This window comes from Diceros bicornis, chromosome 29 (assembly GCF_020826845.1).
Source record: "Diceros bicornis minor isolate mBicDic1 chromosome 29, mDicBic1.mat.cur, whole genome shotgun sequence".
In the NCBI taxonomy this organism is placed as follows: Eukaryota; Metazoa; Chordata; class Mammalia; order Perissodactyla; family Rhinocerotidae; genus Diceros; species Diceros bicornis.
This window is the reverse complement of record NC_080768.1, coordinates 16,789,964-16,806,596: the sequence shown is the minus strand read 5'-3', so window position 1 is coordinate 16,806,596 and position 16,633 is coordinate 16,789,964. Positions and strand designations below refer to the sequence as shown.

At 35.9% G+C, this 16,633-nt stretch overlaps 1 protein-coding gene across 2 annotated transcripts in view; it reads left to right on the top strand.

Moving 5' to 3' along the window:
• The window catches only part of CFAP97 (cilia and flagella associated protein 97), a 29,443-nt gene extending 17,028 nt beyond the window's left edge, over window positions 1–12,415 (top strand). For both annotated transcript variants that reach the window (XM_058524987.1, XM_058524986.1), the window contains exons 3-5: window positions 298–566; window positions 9,200–9,350; window positions 10,505–12,415. In XM_058524987.1, the coding sequence (XP_058380970.1) occupies window positions 298–566; window positions 9,200–9,350; window positions 10,505–10,632 (548 nt within the window). In that variant the 3' untranslated portion in view covers window positions 10,633–12,415. The remainder of the gene's footprint in view (window positions 1–297; window positions 567–9,199; window positions 9,351–10,504) is intronic.
• The last annotated feature ends 4,218 nt before the right edge of the window (window positions 12,416–16,633 follow it).

Sequence of the window (16,633 nt, the reverse complement as noted above, 5' to 3'; positions counted from 1 at the left end):
AAAATGGACATGACAAAGGCGTTTTCATAAATTGTACCTGCCGTAGAAGCAGTACCATGTGCATTTCTTATTAAAATAGTTTCATTGTGTATAGCTTTTATTCCCAAAGAACCCAATAAGCATAGAACTCGAAGCTGCCTCTGAATTTTTTTCTACACAATTGTAGTCTGGATGTCATTAACATTATTTCATACATACCTTTTCATGAATTAATGCATTTTCCATTTTTCAGAGTTAAAGCCTATGCCATCATATTGCTGTGCTACTTGTTTAACCATTTGTTCTTTTTGTATTCAGCTTTTCTGCAGTTAGAGAAAAAAGGACCACAAAAACAGCACTTTGATCAGCCTTCAGTAGCACCTAGGAAGAACTACTCGTTCACAAGAGAGGAGGTGAGACAGATTGATCGGGAGAATCAAAGGCTTTTGAAAGAACTCTCAAGGCAGGCGGAAAAACCAGGAAGCAAAAGTATGATTCCTAGAAGATCGATTGGTCATCCCCCTAAGTTATATCATAGCGCTCTCAACAGACAGAGGGAACAGCAAAGGATTGAAAGAGAAAATTTGGTAAGTAACTGAAATTTTTTGGTCATTAAAGAAAATGCATTTTTACAAATTTGTAAGTCCAATTTACAGGAAACCCAAATACAGCCAAATTTTCAAACTTAATTATATAAAAGTAGGTATAGATATGTATGGCGTGAAATGCATAATGAGCTATGAGCCTGGAAGGTACATTATATGTGGTTTTTTTTTTTTTTTGTAAGGAAGATCGGCCCAGAGCTAACATCTGCCAATCCTCCTCTTTTTGCTGAGGAAGACTGGCCGGGGGGTAACATCCACGCCCATCTTCCTCCACTTTTTATATGGGACGCCGCCCCAGCGTGGCTTGACAAGCGGTGCCTTGGTGGGTGCCCGAGATCCGAACCAGCAAACCCCGGGCCACCGCAGCGGAACGCGCACACTTAACCATTTGCACCACCGGGCCGGTCCCCATTGTATGTTTTTTTTTAATCCAATAAACTATATTTTAAGGGAACATTAAATGAAAGTACTGAAGGTACCATTATTTATTTGAGTAGATCTGTTAAATCGCTACAGTAGTACAGTAAATGGTGCCCACGGGTCAGATACATGTATCTTCTGTGAGGTATTCAGTCACTAGCTAAATGAATTTCACTTGATTGTATCCTTGAAAGCTAAAATAATTTATCATTTATTTTAAAGGATAAATACATTCTCAAAAAGGTCAATTTTGGTGGTATGCCACTTGAATATATGAAAGATACTGGTTTTTAAAAATCATGTAGTAACGCTTTGATGTTCTAAGGACTGTATATAGAAACTGTTGAAAATCTTCATGTTAAAAACTATTCATAGCATATCATTTTCTCTGTAAAATTCAGTTCATAGTAATTGCTGATGTTTATTGAGCTCTTACTAAATTCCAGGCAGTGTTCTAAGTATTTTCTAAATATTAGCTTATTGAATCCTGACAATAATTCTTTCAAGTGGGTACTATTTTTATCCACATCTTACAGGTGAAATAAATGAGACCTAGAGGGGTTAAATAACTAGCCCAAGGACACAGAGCTAGTTATGTAAGTGGCTGAGACAAGATTTTAAACCCAGGTAGTTTCCTAAACTAATATTAGACACTTAATGAGCACATAAATTCAGAGCTAAAATAATTTATAAAGTTGTTATTTAAATTACTAAAACAATTTCCAAAGTTCATTGTCATTGTGTTTCATCATCAGTCTAGTCCTATTTAGCTATATACTTACCTGAACTGGTAACAACTCCTGTAAATTTCTCTTTTCACCATCACCAGCACCAAGAGTTGGGGAGCTGGGGTGGTCTATCTACAAAAAATAGTAAAGTCTTAACCCTTCCGGAGGGCTGTCCTCCATGTAGCAAGGAGTAGATAACAACAAAGCAACTTGAGGTGAGGTTGGTGGGTAGTGAGCTACGTAATAGCTTTCTGAGCAGCACTGTGTGCAGTAGTCAAGCGTCGTTCCTGATTTATGAGAATTTGAAATTACTCTCTGTCCTTTGGGTTTACCTTTTTTGTTTGTTTTCACTCTCCCACGTGGCTCTGGGAACTATTTTATTTATTTGAACAAGAAATTACGGAGTACATACTATTTTACAAATTTTAGGTCATTTAATTTTCATAGCAACCTTATGACATAGTTACTATTGTTATGGAGGAAAAATGAGACACTGAGTGGGACACAGAGACTTCCTCAAGGTCACACAGCTAGCAAGCAGCAGAATTATGCAGGTTGCCTACCTTTGGAGTTACTTTTTTTTTAACAACTTTTTTGAGGTATACTTCCCATACCATAGTCATTTAAAGTGTACCATTCAGTGGGTTCTGGTACATTATATTATTAATTTCTTAAGTTGTTTTAAAATATGTATAACATAATGTTTTCCATTTTAACTATTTTTAAGTGTTCAATTCAGAGGCATTAATTACATTCACAATGTTGTGCAACTATCACTACTATCTATTTCCAAAACTTTTTCATTTCCGTTTTTAGCTATAGAACAGTAACTCCCCACTCCCCCACTCCTCTCAGCCCTTGGTAACCCCTAATTTACTTTCTCTCTCTATGAATTTGTCGATTCTAGATATTTTATGTAAGTGGAATAATACAATATTTGTCATTTTGTTTCTGGCTTATTTCACTTGGCATGTTTTCAGGGTTCATCCATGTTGTAGCCTGTATCAGAACGCCATTCCTTTTTTTATGGCTGAATAATATTCCATTATATGTAAATATCACATTTTGATTATCCATTCATCTGTGGCTGGACACTTGTTATTTCCACTTTTTGGCTATTGTGAATAATGCTACAGTGAACACTGACACAAGTACAGTCATGTGTCGCTTAACGACGAGGATACGTTCTGAGAAATGTGTCATTAGGTGCTTTTGTTCATTGTGTGAACATCATAGAGTGTACTTACACAAACCCAGATGGTACAGCTTACTACACACCTAGGCTGTATGGTACTCATCTAATGGGACCACCATCCTATATGCAGTGTCATTGACTGAAATGTCATCATGCAGCACATGACTGTATACAAACAGGATGAAAACTGTTAGCAGCTTCTGTTTACAGCTTTTATTATCCCCCAAATCAGTTGTTCATTTCAGCCACTTTAATAAACAGTGGAAAATTACCACTATTTTATTCTTTTTTCTTTGTATTCTTAGTAAGTTGGATATGGGAGCAATATTTTTCTCCATTTGACAGTAAGATCTTATTTGGTATACTTAAGAACAGTAGAAATATAATGTGAGCCACATGTATCATTTAAAATTTTCTAGTAGTCACATTAAAAAGGTCGAAAGAAACAGGTGAAATTATTCTGATAAAATATTTTATTTAACTGAATAAATATTGCATTTTAATGTGTAATCAATATAAAAAATTAATGATGAGATATTTTACTTTCTTTTTTGGTAGTAAGTCTTTGAAATCTGTTGTGTATTTTGCACTTAAAGCACATCTCAGTTTGGACTAGCCATATTTCAAATGCCCTGTAGCCACATGTGGGTAGTGGCCTGGGACAGTGCAGCTCTGAATCAAAAGCTAATTCATACAGAAGTGAAAAAAGAAACTTAAAGCTAAATAGGAAAATAAATGTAATTTCTTATGAAATATTTATTATGTTAATGTTAGGAAAGCTAATTTTTGAGATTTATGTTTAACTCTTCATCCTCTAAACCAAAATAAAGCTAATCCTATACCTTTCTAAAACTTTTCTTGGCTATTTCTTTGCATTTATTCTTCATATTGACTGATATTTTTCTTTTTTTAAAAAAATTCTAATATAAATTTTCATTGAAATTGTGTTAAGTTTACATTTTAATTTGCGTTTTTGGCACTCTTAAAATATTACCTTCCTATCCAGAAAGATAGTATGTCATTCTGTTTATTCAAGCCTTCTTATACTCTACCTTAGTAAGATTTTGTAGCTTTCTTCAAAACCGTATGTTTTTACACTATTATACATGAAATTTTTTCATTACATTTTCTAACTGCTTGTCTTTGTAAACTGTTGATTTTTGCATATTTATTTTATAACCAGCCACCTACCAAACCCTTATTTTGAGCCACGTTGGCTCTGATAGTTCTTCATTGTGAGCTGATACACTTTTTAATCTGTTTGCTGGGCAGTTCATAGTCAGAACACACATGCATGCATACGTGTGTGCGCGTGCGCACACGCACACTTTTGTAGTTATTTCTGTGTCAGATGTACTGCACAGCAGGGTCCATTACTTCGTAATTTTTGTGATTTGTGTTCCTTCATTTGCTCCATCTCCAGTGACAGATACCAATGCAGACGGCTGACAGGTGTGATGACTAAAGCAGTTGTGTTCCAGTACTCTTACGTTAGCTTGTTAGCAGTCCAGAGGCTCTTTCAGCTGACATAATTCAGGACAAAAAAGTAGTTCTGTGCAGAGAAGGTAGAAAAGGAGAGCAAAGATATTGTATAAAATTGAGTCCTGCGCTTTAGAGTTAAAAGCGTACTCTTAATGTGTCTTTCTGGTGAAGTTTGAGATCTTCATAATTTGTTTCAATAAGCAAATACTACCTTTCTGTCTCATTCATAAGGGAAGAAAAAGTCATTTTATCCAGTAGAGGGCGTGCTGGCTACATAGAGACTCGATTATATTGGAACTTTATTTCCAAAAAGGAGACTAATTTTTTTTTTTATAATTTTATTTATTTATTTTTCCCCCAAAGCCCCGGTAGATAGTTGTATGTCATAGCTGCACATCCTTCCAGCTGCTGCACGTGGGACGCGGCCTCAGCATGGCCGGACAAGCAGTGCGTCGGTGCGCGCCCGGGATCCGAACCCGAGCCGCCAGTAGCGGAGCGCGTGCACTTAACCACTAAGCCATGGGGCCGGTCCAGGAGACTAATTTTTTTTTTTTTTTTTTTTGATGTTTTAATGGTTTCTAACATTGTGAAATTTTGGGTTGTACATTTTTGTTTGTCCATCACCCCATATATGACTCCCTTCACCCCTTGTGCCCACCCCCCACCCCCACTTCCCGGGTAACCACAGTCCAGTTTTCTCTGTCCATGTGTTGGTTTATATTCCACATATGAGTGAGATCATACAGTGTTTGTCTTTCTCTTTCTGGCTTATTTCACTTAACATAATACGCTCCAGGCCCATCCATGTTGTTGCAAATGGGACGATTTTGTCTTTTTTTATGGCTGAGTAGTATTCCATTGTATATATATACCACATTTTCTTAATCCAATCGTCAGTCGAGGGACACTTAGGTTGCTTCCACTTCTTGGCTATGGTGAATAATGCTGCAGTGAACATAGGGGTGCATAAGCCTCTTTGGATTGTTGATTTCAGGTGCGTTGGATAGATTCCCAGTAGTGGGATGGCTGGATCATAGGGCATCTCTATTTTTAATTCTTTGAGGAATCTCCATACCGTTTTCCATAGAGGCTGCACCAATTTGCATTCCCACCAGCTGTGTATGAGGGTTCCTGTTTCTCCACATCCTCTCCAACATTTGTTGTTTTTTGTCTTGGTGATTATAGCCATTCTAACGGGCGTGAGGTGGTATCTTAGTGTTGTTTTGATTTGCATTTCCCTGATGATTAGTGATGTTGAGCATCTTTTCATGTGCCTATTGGCCATCTGTATATCTTCCTTGGAGAAGTGTCTGTTCATTTCCTCTGCCCATTTTTTGATCGGGTTGTTTGTTTTTTTGTTGTTCAATTGTGTGAGTTCTTTATATATTATGGAGATCAACCCCTTGTCAGATGTATGTTTTGCAAATATTCTCTCCCAGCTGGTTGGTTGTTTGTTCATCTTGATTCTGGTTTCATTTGTCTTATAAAAGCTCTTTAGTCTGATAAAGTCCCACTTGTTTATTTTTTCTTTAGTTTCCCTAGTCTGGGTAGGCATGTCATCCGAAAAGATTCCTTTAAACCCAATGTCAAATAGTGTGTTGCCTATATTTTCTTCTATGAGTTTTATAGTTTCAGGTCTCACCTTCAGGTCTTTGATCCATTTTGAGTTAATTTTTGTGAATGGCGATAGCACATGGTCCACTTTCATTCTTTTGCATGTGGCTGTCCAGTTTTCCCAACACCATTTATTGAAGAGACTTTCCTTTCTCCATTGCATGTTCTTAGCACCTTTGTCGAAAATTAGCTGTCCGTATATGTGTGGTTTTATTTCTGGGCTTTCAATTCTGTTCCATTGATCTGTGTGTCTGTTTTTGTACCAGTACCATGCTGTTTTGATTACTATTGCTTTGTAGTATGTTTTGAAGTCAGGAATTGTGATGCCCAGGAGACTAATTTTTTAATTCCTGAGTTTTGAAATATTCTTGTTAAACTATATCTCCTTATCCTCATTTGAACGTAATGTGAATCTTATTTATTTATTTTTCTTTGTGAGGAAGATCAGCCCTTAGCTAACATCTGCCAATCCTCCTCTTTTTGCTGAGGAAGACTGGCCCTGGGCTGACATCCATGCTTTTTCACTTCAGGAACAGTAGAGCAACTCTCCTCTGCTGACAACTGCAGAAATCATTAACCCATTATTTGTTCATTTGTTTTAACCTTTCTACCTCAGAAGATGGACAGGATCCAAGCTGGGTTAATTTTCTTTCCAAAAAGAATGATACTTCCAAGACAGAAAAGAAATATTTAGACAAACTGTTTTGGGATTCATTAATAGAATCTGATTTGAGTAGCAGTTTTAAGATTCTGTAAACCATAAATTGGAAGATAAGTAACCATTCTTATCATTTTTCAATTCATTAAACAGATATTTGTTTAATGTCTGCTATGAGCTATGTAAGACACTGGAAGGAATATAAGAAAAAATATAAAATACTGTCCTGTCATGTAATTTACAGCCTAGCTAGGAAGATAATACTATTGTTACATGTCAAACAACTAGAAAATAACACAAAGCAATATTAATGATAGCAATGATAGTTAATAACTCCTAACTATATGCCAGGCACTGTTCTGAGCACTTTATATAACTGAAAATATCAAGTTTTCAGTCTGTCCATTCCACCCTGCACAGCTCAATGGGTAGCTAATAGGATAAGCAGATAAAAGAGCAAATGTTGCTCTGCCTAGTAAAATACATTGACAATGTGATACATAGGAAGTTTCCTACTCAGTTATGAATGTCTTAGTCAGACGGGCAGTAGTATTATCTTGCCAGATAGGTTATGAATTACGTGACAGGGCAGTATTTTATATTTTTTCTTATTTTCCTTCCAGTGTCTTACATAGCTCATAGTAACTATAAACTGTAGGTAGAGAAGATGTAATCTTACGAGGTTTTGCTACCTGAATTATACAGCTTCTCTGTCTACAAAGAGAGAAAGACAATATGTTATGATGGAAAAACCGTAGACTTTACAGATGGAACCATGTGTAAGTCATAACAGAGAACCACTAACTCTAGCTGGATAAGGCTTCAGTGAGGGTTGACTCTCCTCTAGCCTTTGAAGGCTAAAAACTGGGGAAGGGCATTTCATGCAAAAAGAATAGTGAGCAGGCTAAGTTCTCTCCGTTGGTCTATCTGCTTTTTCATGTGTTCTGCCCCTCTGCCACTTGGCTCCAGGCTCAGTTTATTTCTGTAACACCTTATTCTCTCTCTTTTCTAAACAGCTCTTCCCCTGAATATTTTGACTTGTTCTACCATCTCTTGCTTCTATGGAATTGCTCAGCAACTCTGATAATGGAACCTCAGCATAGAAGGGCAGGGGCAAAACTGATAAGAGCAAAACACTCAGTTGAGAAAAGGTTCTGGAGATGGTTGGTGGTGATGGTTCACAGCGACGTGAATGTGCTAAATGCCACTGAACTGTGTGCTTAAAAATGGTTAAAATCGTAAATTTTGTTGTGTATATTTTACCACAATAAAAAGAAAACTAAGTGGAGGAAGAAGGAAAAAAAATGGTACAGAGAAAACTTGTCCTATGACTGAACTCATGAGGCTGATTTTTTAATGTGAGTCTTAGTACGGAAAAGCATTTTCTTTTCAAATAAAGATCAGCTTGCTGCAGAGAAAGTTTAAATCAATAAAGAAAGTAATAAAACACAACCATGGATCAATTCCCCAATCCATTTGGTCTACATAAATATTCCTTTCTCAGCGATGCCTTTGAAAATCAAACAAAAGAAACTCTTTCACCTTCTGACTTGTGAAGAAAATAAAATTAGGAGCATTATAGATTAGACTCTTACTGAATTGTATTAAAGAAAATATCATGTTACTGGATACTGTGTTGCCTTGGCTAGTTGGTTTATATATCCTTTAGTAGTTGATTTTCAAACTTCTTAACAGCGAAACATTTTTTTTTCCAAACTAAATTTTATGCAGAATATTCAGTATATAAAACAGACAATACAGAAAGCATAGTTGAGCTGGTAGAAATTAGGAGTGGGAGACCTGAGAGCCCTGCCCACTTGGCCGTCCCTCAATGTCCTGGTGTCCCTTGAGGCGCTACTGGAAAGTAGTAAACAGGTTCAAAGCCACTGCTCTATAATCATATATAGAATGCATAGTAGCTTGGATAAGTTTATTGTCATTTCTAGGGTTAAATACCAAACTCTTAGCATTATTTCCATTATGTCATGTCCATGAGAAAATCCAGTTTAATGTATGTTGACTTACAGCACCTTATCTAGGATTATAACCTGACATAAAAAGAGAGATGTGCCGTGGCCAGCCCCGTGGCCTGGTGGTTAAGTTCGGCATGTTCCACTTCAGCGGCCCAGGTTCGGTTGGTGCAGACCTACACAACTCGTCGGTGGCCATGGTGTGGCGGCAACCCACATACAAAATAGAGGAAGATTGGCCCAGATGTTGGCTTAGAGCTAATCATCCTCAAGCAAAAAAAAAAAAGAGAGAGAGAGATGTGCCTATAATCAGTTGTTAAAATCATAGTGGTTTTAGTTAGCTATAGGAAAGGTGAAAACCCTTAGATTTTCCTAAAAGTATATTATTTGAAATACTTTTTCAAATGGTATGTCAACTGTGATTTAAGTCTTTTCTACTTTATTTTGTGAATTTCAGGTGCTAAAAAGTACTTATTTGCCTTTGCCTTTTTAAAAACTATCACTATTTATCTAACGTTGACTTTCGAATTGATTGTCTTTAAATGAAGGCTTTATTGAAAAGGCTTGAAGCTGTGAAGCCAACAGTGGGTATGAAACGCTCAGAACAGCTGATGGACTATCATCGCAATATGGGTTATCTCAGCTCATCGCCATCCTCAAGACAAGTGAGATCAACTCTTGGCCAGTATAGCCCACTAAGTAAGCATGTTCAAAATTATTTTGTACTTGTTTGTATCTTTTACCCTTTTTTAAAAATATAGCTTATGTTCTTATGAAAGAGTTTTAAAATGCTGACTTCTGGAATGCATTCTGTTGTTTTTTCACTGGCATGCTTTGTTTTATTTGTGTTAGTTCAGTTAATTTCAGGTTTCGTTTACAGCATGTAACGGCAACATAGGAAAGAAACCAAGAGCTAAAACAATTGAAAATATCAGTAGTTTCTTAGATAATGGAGGAGAGACTTTTAATTTCAATATGTTTATTAAAGGAAGAAATGAATAGACATACCATTTAAAAGTTACTTAAACATTCCCCCTAGCCAGTTAAGAATTATTAATAATACCTTCCAGCCTTTATACATGCTTTTTCTTCCTCGTTGGGTAACTAAAACAAAAATTAGCAATCTGTAGAGTCATCAGATGTAATCCCTCTTATTGCCTGATAGGTGATCAGTCACACACCTAGCCGGTGGTGTATCCCAGAGAAGGTGGGCATAGAGTGACCACTTAGTGCTGGGGTATGCAACACGCAGAAAGGCCAGACTTTTCCCTTTACAGAGGTCTGCGCTGTTACTTCATGTATGCATTCTAAACCATAAAAAATAGAAGCCAGTACTGAAAGAAAATTTGGACCACTTATAATGCCACAACTTGCTGGTGCTCATGTGAGTCTCAAATGACTAGTAATTCCATTCATTCGTTCTCCAAGCATTACCTCCTTGGCATAGTGACTAAGACAGGGTCTTGTTCCAATAACTCATACTTAGTCTTCTGCCTTGAATGTGGTAAATTATTTGTTGAATAAATGTATAAATGGTTATACAAAGTTGTTTTTTTTTTCACTTGAATCATTTGAAAAGCTTTGTAAAGTAAGTGTTTATTCCCACCTCAAATCTATTGAATCAAAATGCCCTAGTGTAGTCTGGACATGGTGGTTGTTAGATTTTTAAGTTCCCCCGGGACTCTGAAATGCATTTCTGCTTGGAAATCATGTTAGACTATTAACAACACACATGAGATAGGGAAGAAAAATTTAGTCTGGACTTAAAATTAGGAGAGGAAGTTTATCAGATGATGATTTATGTATTTAGTTTAAATAATTCAAATGATTTCTTGTTCTTCATATATTTTCAGGAGGCGCGTCCAGGACATCCAGTGCTACCAGTGGTCTCAGTTGTAAAAGTGAGCGACCAGTTTTTGACACATCCAGTGGCCTGTTGCTAAGACCTAAGCCCCCTAATGTCCGTACAGCTTGGTTATAAAAGCTCTTTTTACTGTAAACATTGTTCATCCAATGCTTATTGAAGTGCTCTTGTATATTACTATAATTCTCTGTAAACATCTATAATACTGTGTTAAGCAATTTAAGGTGTACAACAGCAAGTTGTAATTTATTGTAATTCAATGCAAAATTGTTTTCCAAAAGACAATGTAATGTAAAATCAGTGTTTCCTATGAGGATGTACTTATATAAGATGTATATGTATTTAATAGAGAAATGGTTGTATGCGTGTATACTTTCTCAACATAGAAATGGATTCAGCTGTCACGCTGACAGAATACTTGTGATTGTATCACTGCACATGGGACCCAAGATGTTAATTAGTTGTTGTTTGATGCTTTTTTTCATTTCTTACAAGATTTAAACCATGAGCATAGCTGACTTTGTTTTCTATTTGCTTCAGAACTTAGGTGGTGTGACTTTTAACTTGTGAGACAGTTATGCTTTCTTCTTGTGAAACAAATCTTGAAATGTGTTTTTAGTGGTGGAGCTGATTTAGACTTGATGAGCAGATTGAGAGAAGCTTGTGCTGGGGCAGTCCTTGTGCACCAGAGGTATCTGCTGCCTGTGCTATCTGTAGAAATGTGCTGAGTTAGATCTTAAAAATTTGATCAACCATTCCAAACCTTTTCAAACTGAGTATTAGAAAGTTCAACTTAGAAGCTCCTTGTTCGTGTTTTTATACATTCAGGTAAAGTATATTAATGATTTTGGGAAATGAGGTCGGCTTTAGAGCTGCAGTCTACTGCATTGTGAATAGTTTGTCCAAGGACCAGATCATCATAAGCAAAAACAAGTATTTGTTGAATCAGCAAAATAGCACCACCAGTTTGAAGAGCCAAGAAGCAGATGCTGAATTGTGTCAGAACAGTGTTTTAAGTGATGCTGTTAACAAGTTGTGTTATATTTAGTATTTATTGTATTAAGAGTGAAGATAAATAAGAAAGAAATGCATTGTCTCGCAGCCGTAGAAATTCTAGCTAGTGTTGTTAAGGGCTGGAAAAGAAAACTAAAATATGAACGATAAAGGAAAAAAATCACATATTTGCTGAGGCTACTAAATGTCAGCTAATTTTCTTGTTTTGTTTTGGTTTGGGCTTTTGGGTTGAATCCTGAAAGTGTCATTTTTGCCAGTCCTGCTTTTAAAGGCCTAGTAATCTTAATGGAATTAGTAATGGCAAACAGAGTGTAATATAGATTGACTTTTGAAATTAGAATATTTTTCTGTCAATCTCTAGGCTCTTGTTTTATACAACAAGTATATCTCATTCATGGTTGTATCTGCTGTCCTGGTTATCACTGTTTCTCGTTACTGGCCTTTCAGTATACCCTTAGAATGTGTTGGCAAGTTTCCATATTAAATGCCAAACCTTTAGTTTTTTAATATGAATATTTGATTTGTAGCCACAGTGAGAAGACGTGTTTTTTATTTTCCGGGGTCAGTTCAAGCTCTGTAACATGTGTGCTGAGCTTATTTTTCTTAACACCTTTGGCAGAAAGCCAAACCACATTTTACTATAAACTTGAAATCAGAATTTCTTGGTCTTGGTTTGTATCGATGGGTTTTGTTTAGGATGGGGCATGTGAAGCCTGGGAACAGTGGGGCTAAAAAATTCCTGTGAACACAACCTGACGATGAGATTTTTGTGCTTCTTTCTTTGGGCTGTACTGTTTGTTCGTTGTCATTTGATGCTCTGTTCTGGTGAACAAGTTTTTACATCATTTAGTGCTCTGCTTTATATATAAACTTTAGCTACACTAAACCAAGGTTTGGTTTTATTTTTTAACTTATTGTACTTTTAATGTTTGTATAACAGCCTGTCTTGAAGGAGAGAGAAGATAATGCTGAATTTAAAACTCAGCATTTGAACATCTGCCCAATAGTGAGTTAGCTAATTTTTTAAAATTGATTTTCAAGTTGTTAGGGAAAAAATATATATGAAACCTTTAATGTTCATAATGGCATTAGTCTCTGAGTACATTTTAGATGGTCTTTGCTGCCATATGTCAGGACACAACACATAATTTCATAGAGAAAGCTGTACTTTGATTTTAGATAGTGGTTTAATGCTTTTAGTTTTTACTACTTTGACAGGGGAGGTTCATTTAAGTATTACTGATAACAAGGATTCAACTTAAAGTAAAAGTGAGGACGAGCAACAATATTCATCTTTTCAAAGCAGAATTTACAATTCTGTTGTCCTGATTACTTTATATGATAAATATAAATAGAGGGATAAGAGTTGGAAAATGTGATGATCTCTGATATAAGTCAAGGTACTTTGCAGTTGTTGTGGTTTAAGGGGCATTTTTATGAAGGAATCATAAGTCTACTATTTTCGTTTTCAAGACCATAAAAAAGTCAAGAATCATCTAGCACTACTACATATTGATATATATATTCACTTGTACCTAATATATATACTTTGAAAGTTTATATCACCAATTAGAAATTATAGTAATCCAAAGTCTAAAATTATAGGCAAGATTCTTATTGAGAGTTATTTTCATCTTTGTCAAATGTTAAAGTAATGTTGCCTCCTTTTTAATTACATTCTATGAAAGATTTTGAACATTAAAATTATTTCCTAAGGGATAGCCATAATCTCATGCTTCCCCTACTCCCTCTCTTCAGTCTCCATGAGAAGCTGCTGTCTTAGCTACTACTCCAAATAAAATGTTCTGGTTTGCTTATAAATATAGTGTAGTGCAGTTGTTTTCAACCCGTTAATCCAAATGTCCAAAATGGATATCTAGACAAACTCTACAAAAAGGTCATTGTGATGGATATGATTGTGTGCTTCTTATCTTTAGATTCAAACACTGCACACTGTGAAAAGTATTATGACCAATATAAAGTTGGAGACACAAGTTTATTATATTTTAATAATTAAATTCATAAAATGTTTAATATCTTAAATGCCGAAGCCTTAATCTATAAATGATTGTATTCCATCCTAGAAAACGTGCTTAATGCTAATGGCTGTTTTATTCCCATGAATAAAGATTAGTAAGAAACTTAAAAATCAAGATCTTTTTTAATTTCCCAGTCCATTGTATTGTGTTTTAGGCATGAAGAACTAGCTTGGCCTAGTGAAGAAAGAAAGAAAAGAATTAAAGGTAACTGAATTTTGATCATATGTCTGTCTTTCAAATGCACTGTCTTGTTTCCATTTTAAAAATTAGAATAATAATTTTTATTTGCCTTACAAGATGAAGAATTAGTGAGAATGAAGTTGGAAGGAGGGTATTTGTTATTTATGTCTTTGAAAGTATGACATTTATATGGGAAAGAGTTTGCTTAAAATTACATTCTTGATGAACATCTCTTTAAACCACATCCTCTAATTTGTTCTGTAAAATTATGATGCTACAATGGACACTTTTATAGCTTGAAAGTGTTTTTTTCAAAGTGTCTATCCACATCAACGTCTCATATGTATTATATGTATTATGAGTGATAAGAAATACTCTTTTCAAAACTTGCTGCTAAAACATCAGTTTAGGAATGTTTTTGATGAGAGTTTAATAACAAGGATGCCATTGGAATAAATTACTGAATAGCTCCTGCAGTAGTATATTTGAGCTCTCAACTACGAAGATAAAGGATGCTTATAGCAAATAAGATTACATTATAGCAGAAAATTTTACTTGATTTTAAAATTCTGGTGACTGTTTTTTAAGCCACTTAGAGATATTTCTGGAGCCACTATAATACAGTCTTAATGTTCTATGCGTCTATTTCAAAATCCCCTTTGTAAGTTCAGATAAGTTGCACTATTCTAGATGACGTTTTTGGGCCGGCCCCATGGCTTAGCGGTTAAGTGTGCGCCCTCCACTACTGGCGGCCCGGGGTTCGGATCCTGGGCGCGCACAGATGCACCGCTTCTCCGGCCATGCTGAGGCCGCTTCCCACATACAGCAACTAGAAGGATGTGCAACTGTGACATACAACTATCTACTGGGGCTTTGGGGGAAAAAAATAAATAAAAAAAAATTATAATTAGATGACGTTTTTGAGGCTTTTCTGCTTTACAAAGTAAAACTTATGAGGTAACGTATCATTTTTAATTTAATGAGACAGGATTTTTTCCTATGAACCTAATTTCACGTTTGCTATTATAAGGTAGTAAAAGAATTTGGATAGTCACCAAAAAACAATTAAAGACTCGTTCCAAATTCTTACAGTGTATGTTACGATGATGGTCTTCACCAAAAATCACACATCACATTTATTTCATATATTTGGGAATTATAGCTGATCTCCAAGTTTGGAGTATGCTTTCTTTATTTCATTCTGAGAATCTTTATATTTCATGAAGAAAATATCCAGAATTAAGCAAATATATCTGTTTCCCATGTAGTTATGTATACTAACTAGAAAAACCTAATTCTACCATTAATTTGAGAAGATTACATTTTAAATTATATTTTGAGGAATGTGAGAGGGATGTGGTCTTTTAGGTTTATATTCACAAAAAAAATGGCATTCCATAGATTCTGTTGTTAACTGTTATCTAAGTATTACAGAAATACAGAAGGGGACACAAAACATAAATGTACATCGTGTCTATAGTCACAAAGCAAACCCTGGGTCACCACTAACCAGATCAAGAGTTGGAACGTTGCCAGAACTCACAAGGCCCTTTGGGGCTCCCTCCTGTCATTACTCTCTGCCTGCCAAAAGGTAACTGTTATTCGTAACTTTTAACACCATAGTGTAGTTTGGCCTGTTTTTTGCATGTCTTATGAATGGGATTATAATACATTCTTTTGTGTCTGGCTGCTTTTGCTGAACATATTTATGTTTGTAAGATTCTTCGCTGTTGTCGCAGGTAGCTGTAATTCGTTTGTTCTCATTTCTGTATAATACTCTGGTCTATGACTGTACCATGATTTATTTATCCCTCTGTGGTTGATAGACATGAGGTGGTTTCCAGGTTTTGACTACTACAAATAATGCTAATGTGAAGACTTTTATAGGTGTGTCTTGATTACCTGTGCATGCATTTTGGTTGAGCAAATACTCAGGAGTGGAGTTGCTGGGTCATAGAGTCTGCAAATTTAGTAGATAATGCCAGAGTTTTCCAGAGTGAGTGTACCAATTTACTCTCCTACCAAAGGGTATTAGTTCCTGTTGCTCCATAGCCTCACTAATATTTAGTGTCATTTTTTAAGTTTAACCATTTGGATGGGTATGTAATGATATCTCGTGATTTTAATTGCCTTACTCTGAGTAATAATCAGATTGAACACTTTTTCATGTTTATTAGCCATTAGAGTATCTTTCGTGAAGTGCGTTTTGTAGCTTTTTGCCTATTTTTCTATTGGTTGAATGTCTTTCCTGTTGATTTATAGGAGCAGTTACATATTCTGCGTATGATACAGTCCCGGTGTGAGTTATGTTACAAATATTTTCTCCCAGTCTGGCTTAGCTTTTCACCGTCAATGGTGTCCCTGAACAGAAATTCTTAGTTTTATTTTAGTCCAGTTTATCAGTCTTTTCTTTTATGGTTAGTACTTTTTGGGGGGCGGGGGGCGGTGAGGAAGATTGGCCCTGAGCTAACATCTTCTGCCAATCTTCCTCTACTTTGTATATGGGATGCTGCCACAGCATGGCTTGATGAGCAGTGTGTAGGTCCACGCCCAGGATCCGAACCTGTGAACCCCCGCCAAAGCAGAGCATGTGAACTTAAGCACTACACCAAGCCGGCCCTGGTTAGTACTTTTTTTAAATGTTGGATTTTATGAAATTTTCATTTACCTGAGGGCATGAAGATACTTTGCTATATTAATCTTCTAGAAGTTTTGCCTTCCACACTTAGATAATGCAGTTCACTGACATTTGTTGATTGTCTCTTTTTCACTTATTCTACTGTTACCTTAATTATTTCCTTCCAGCTTTATTCTTTGGGTTTAATTTGCTGTTATTTTCTAACTTCTTGAAATGGATGTATAGTTTACTGATTTTCAGGCTTCTT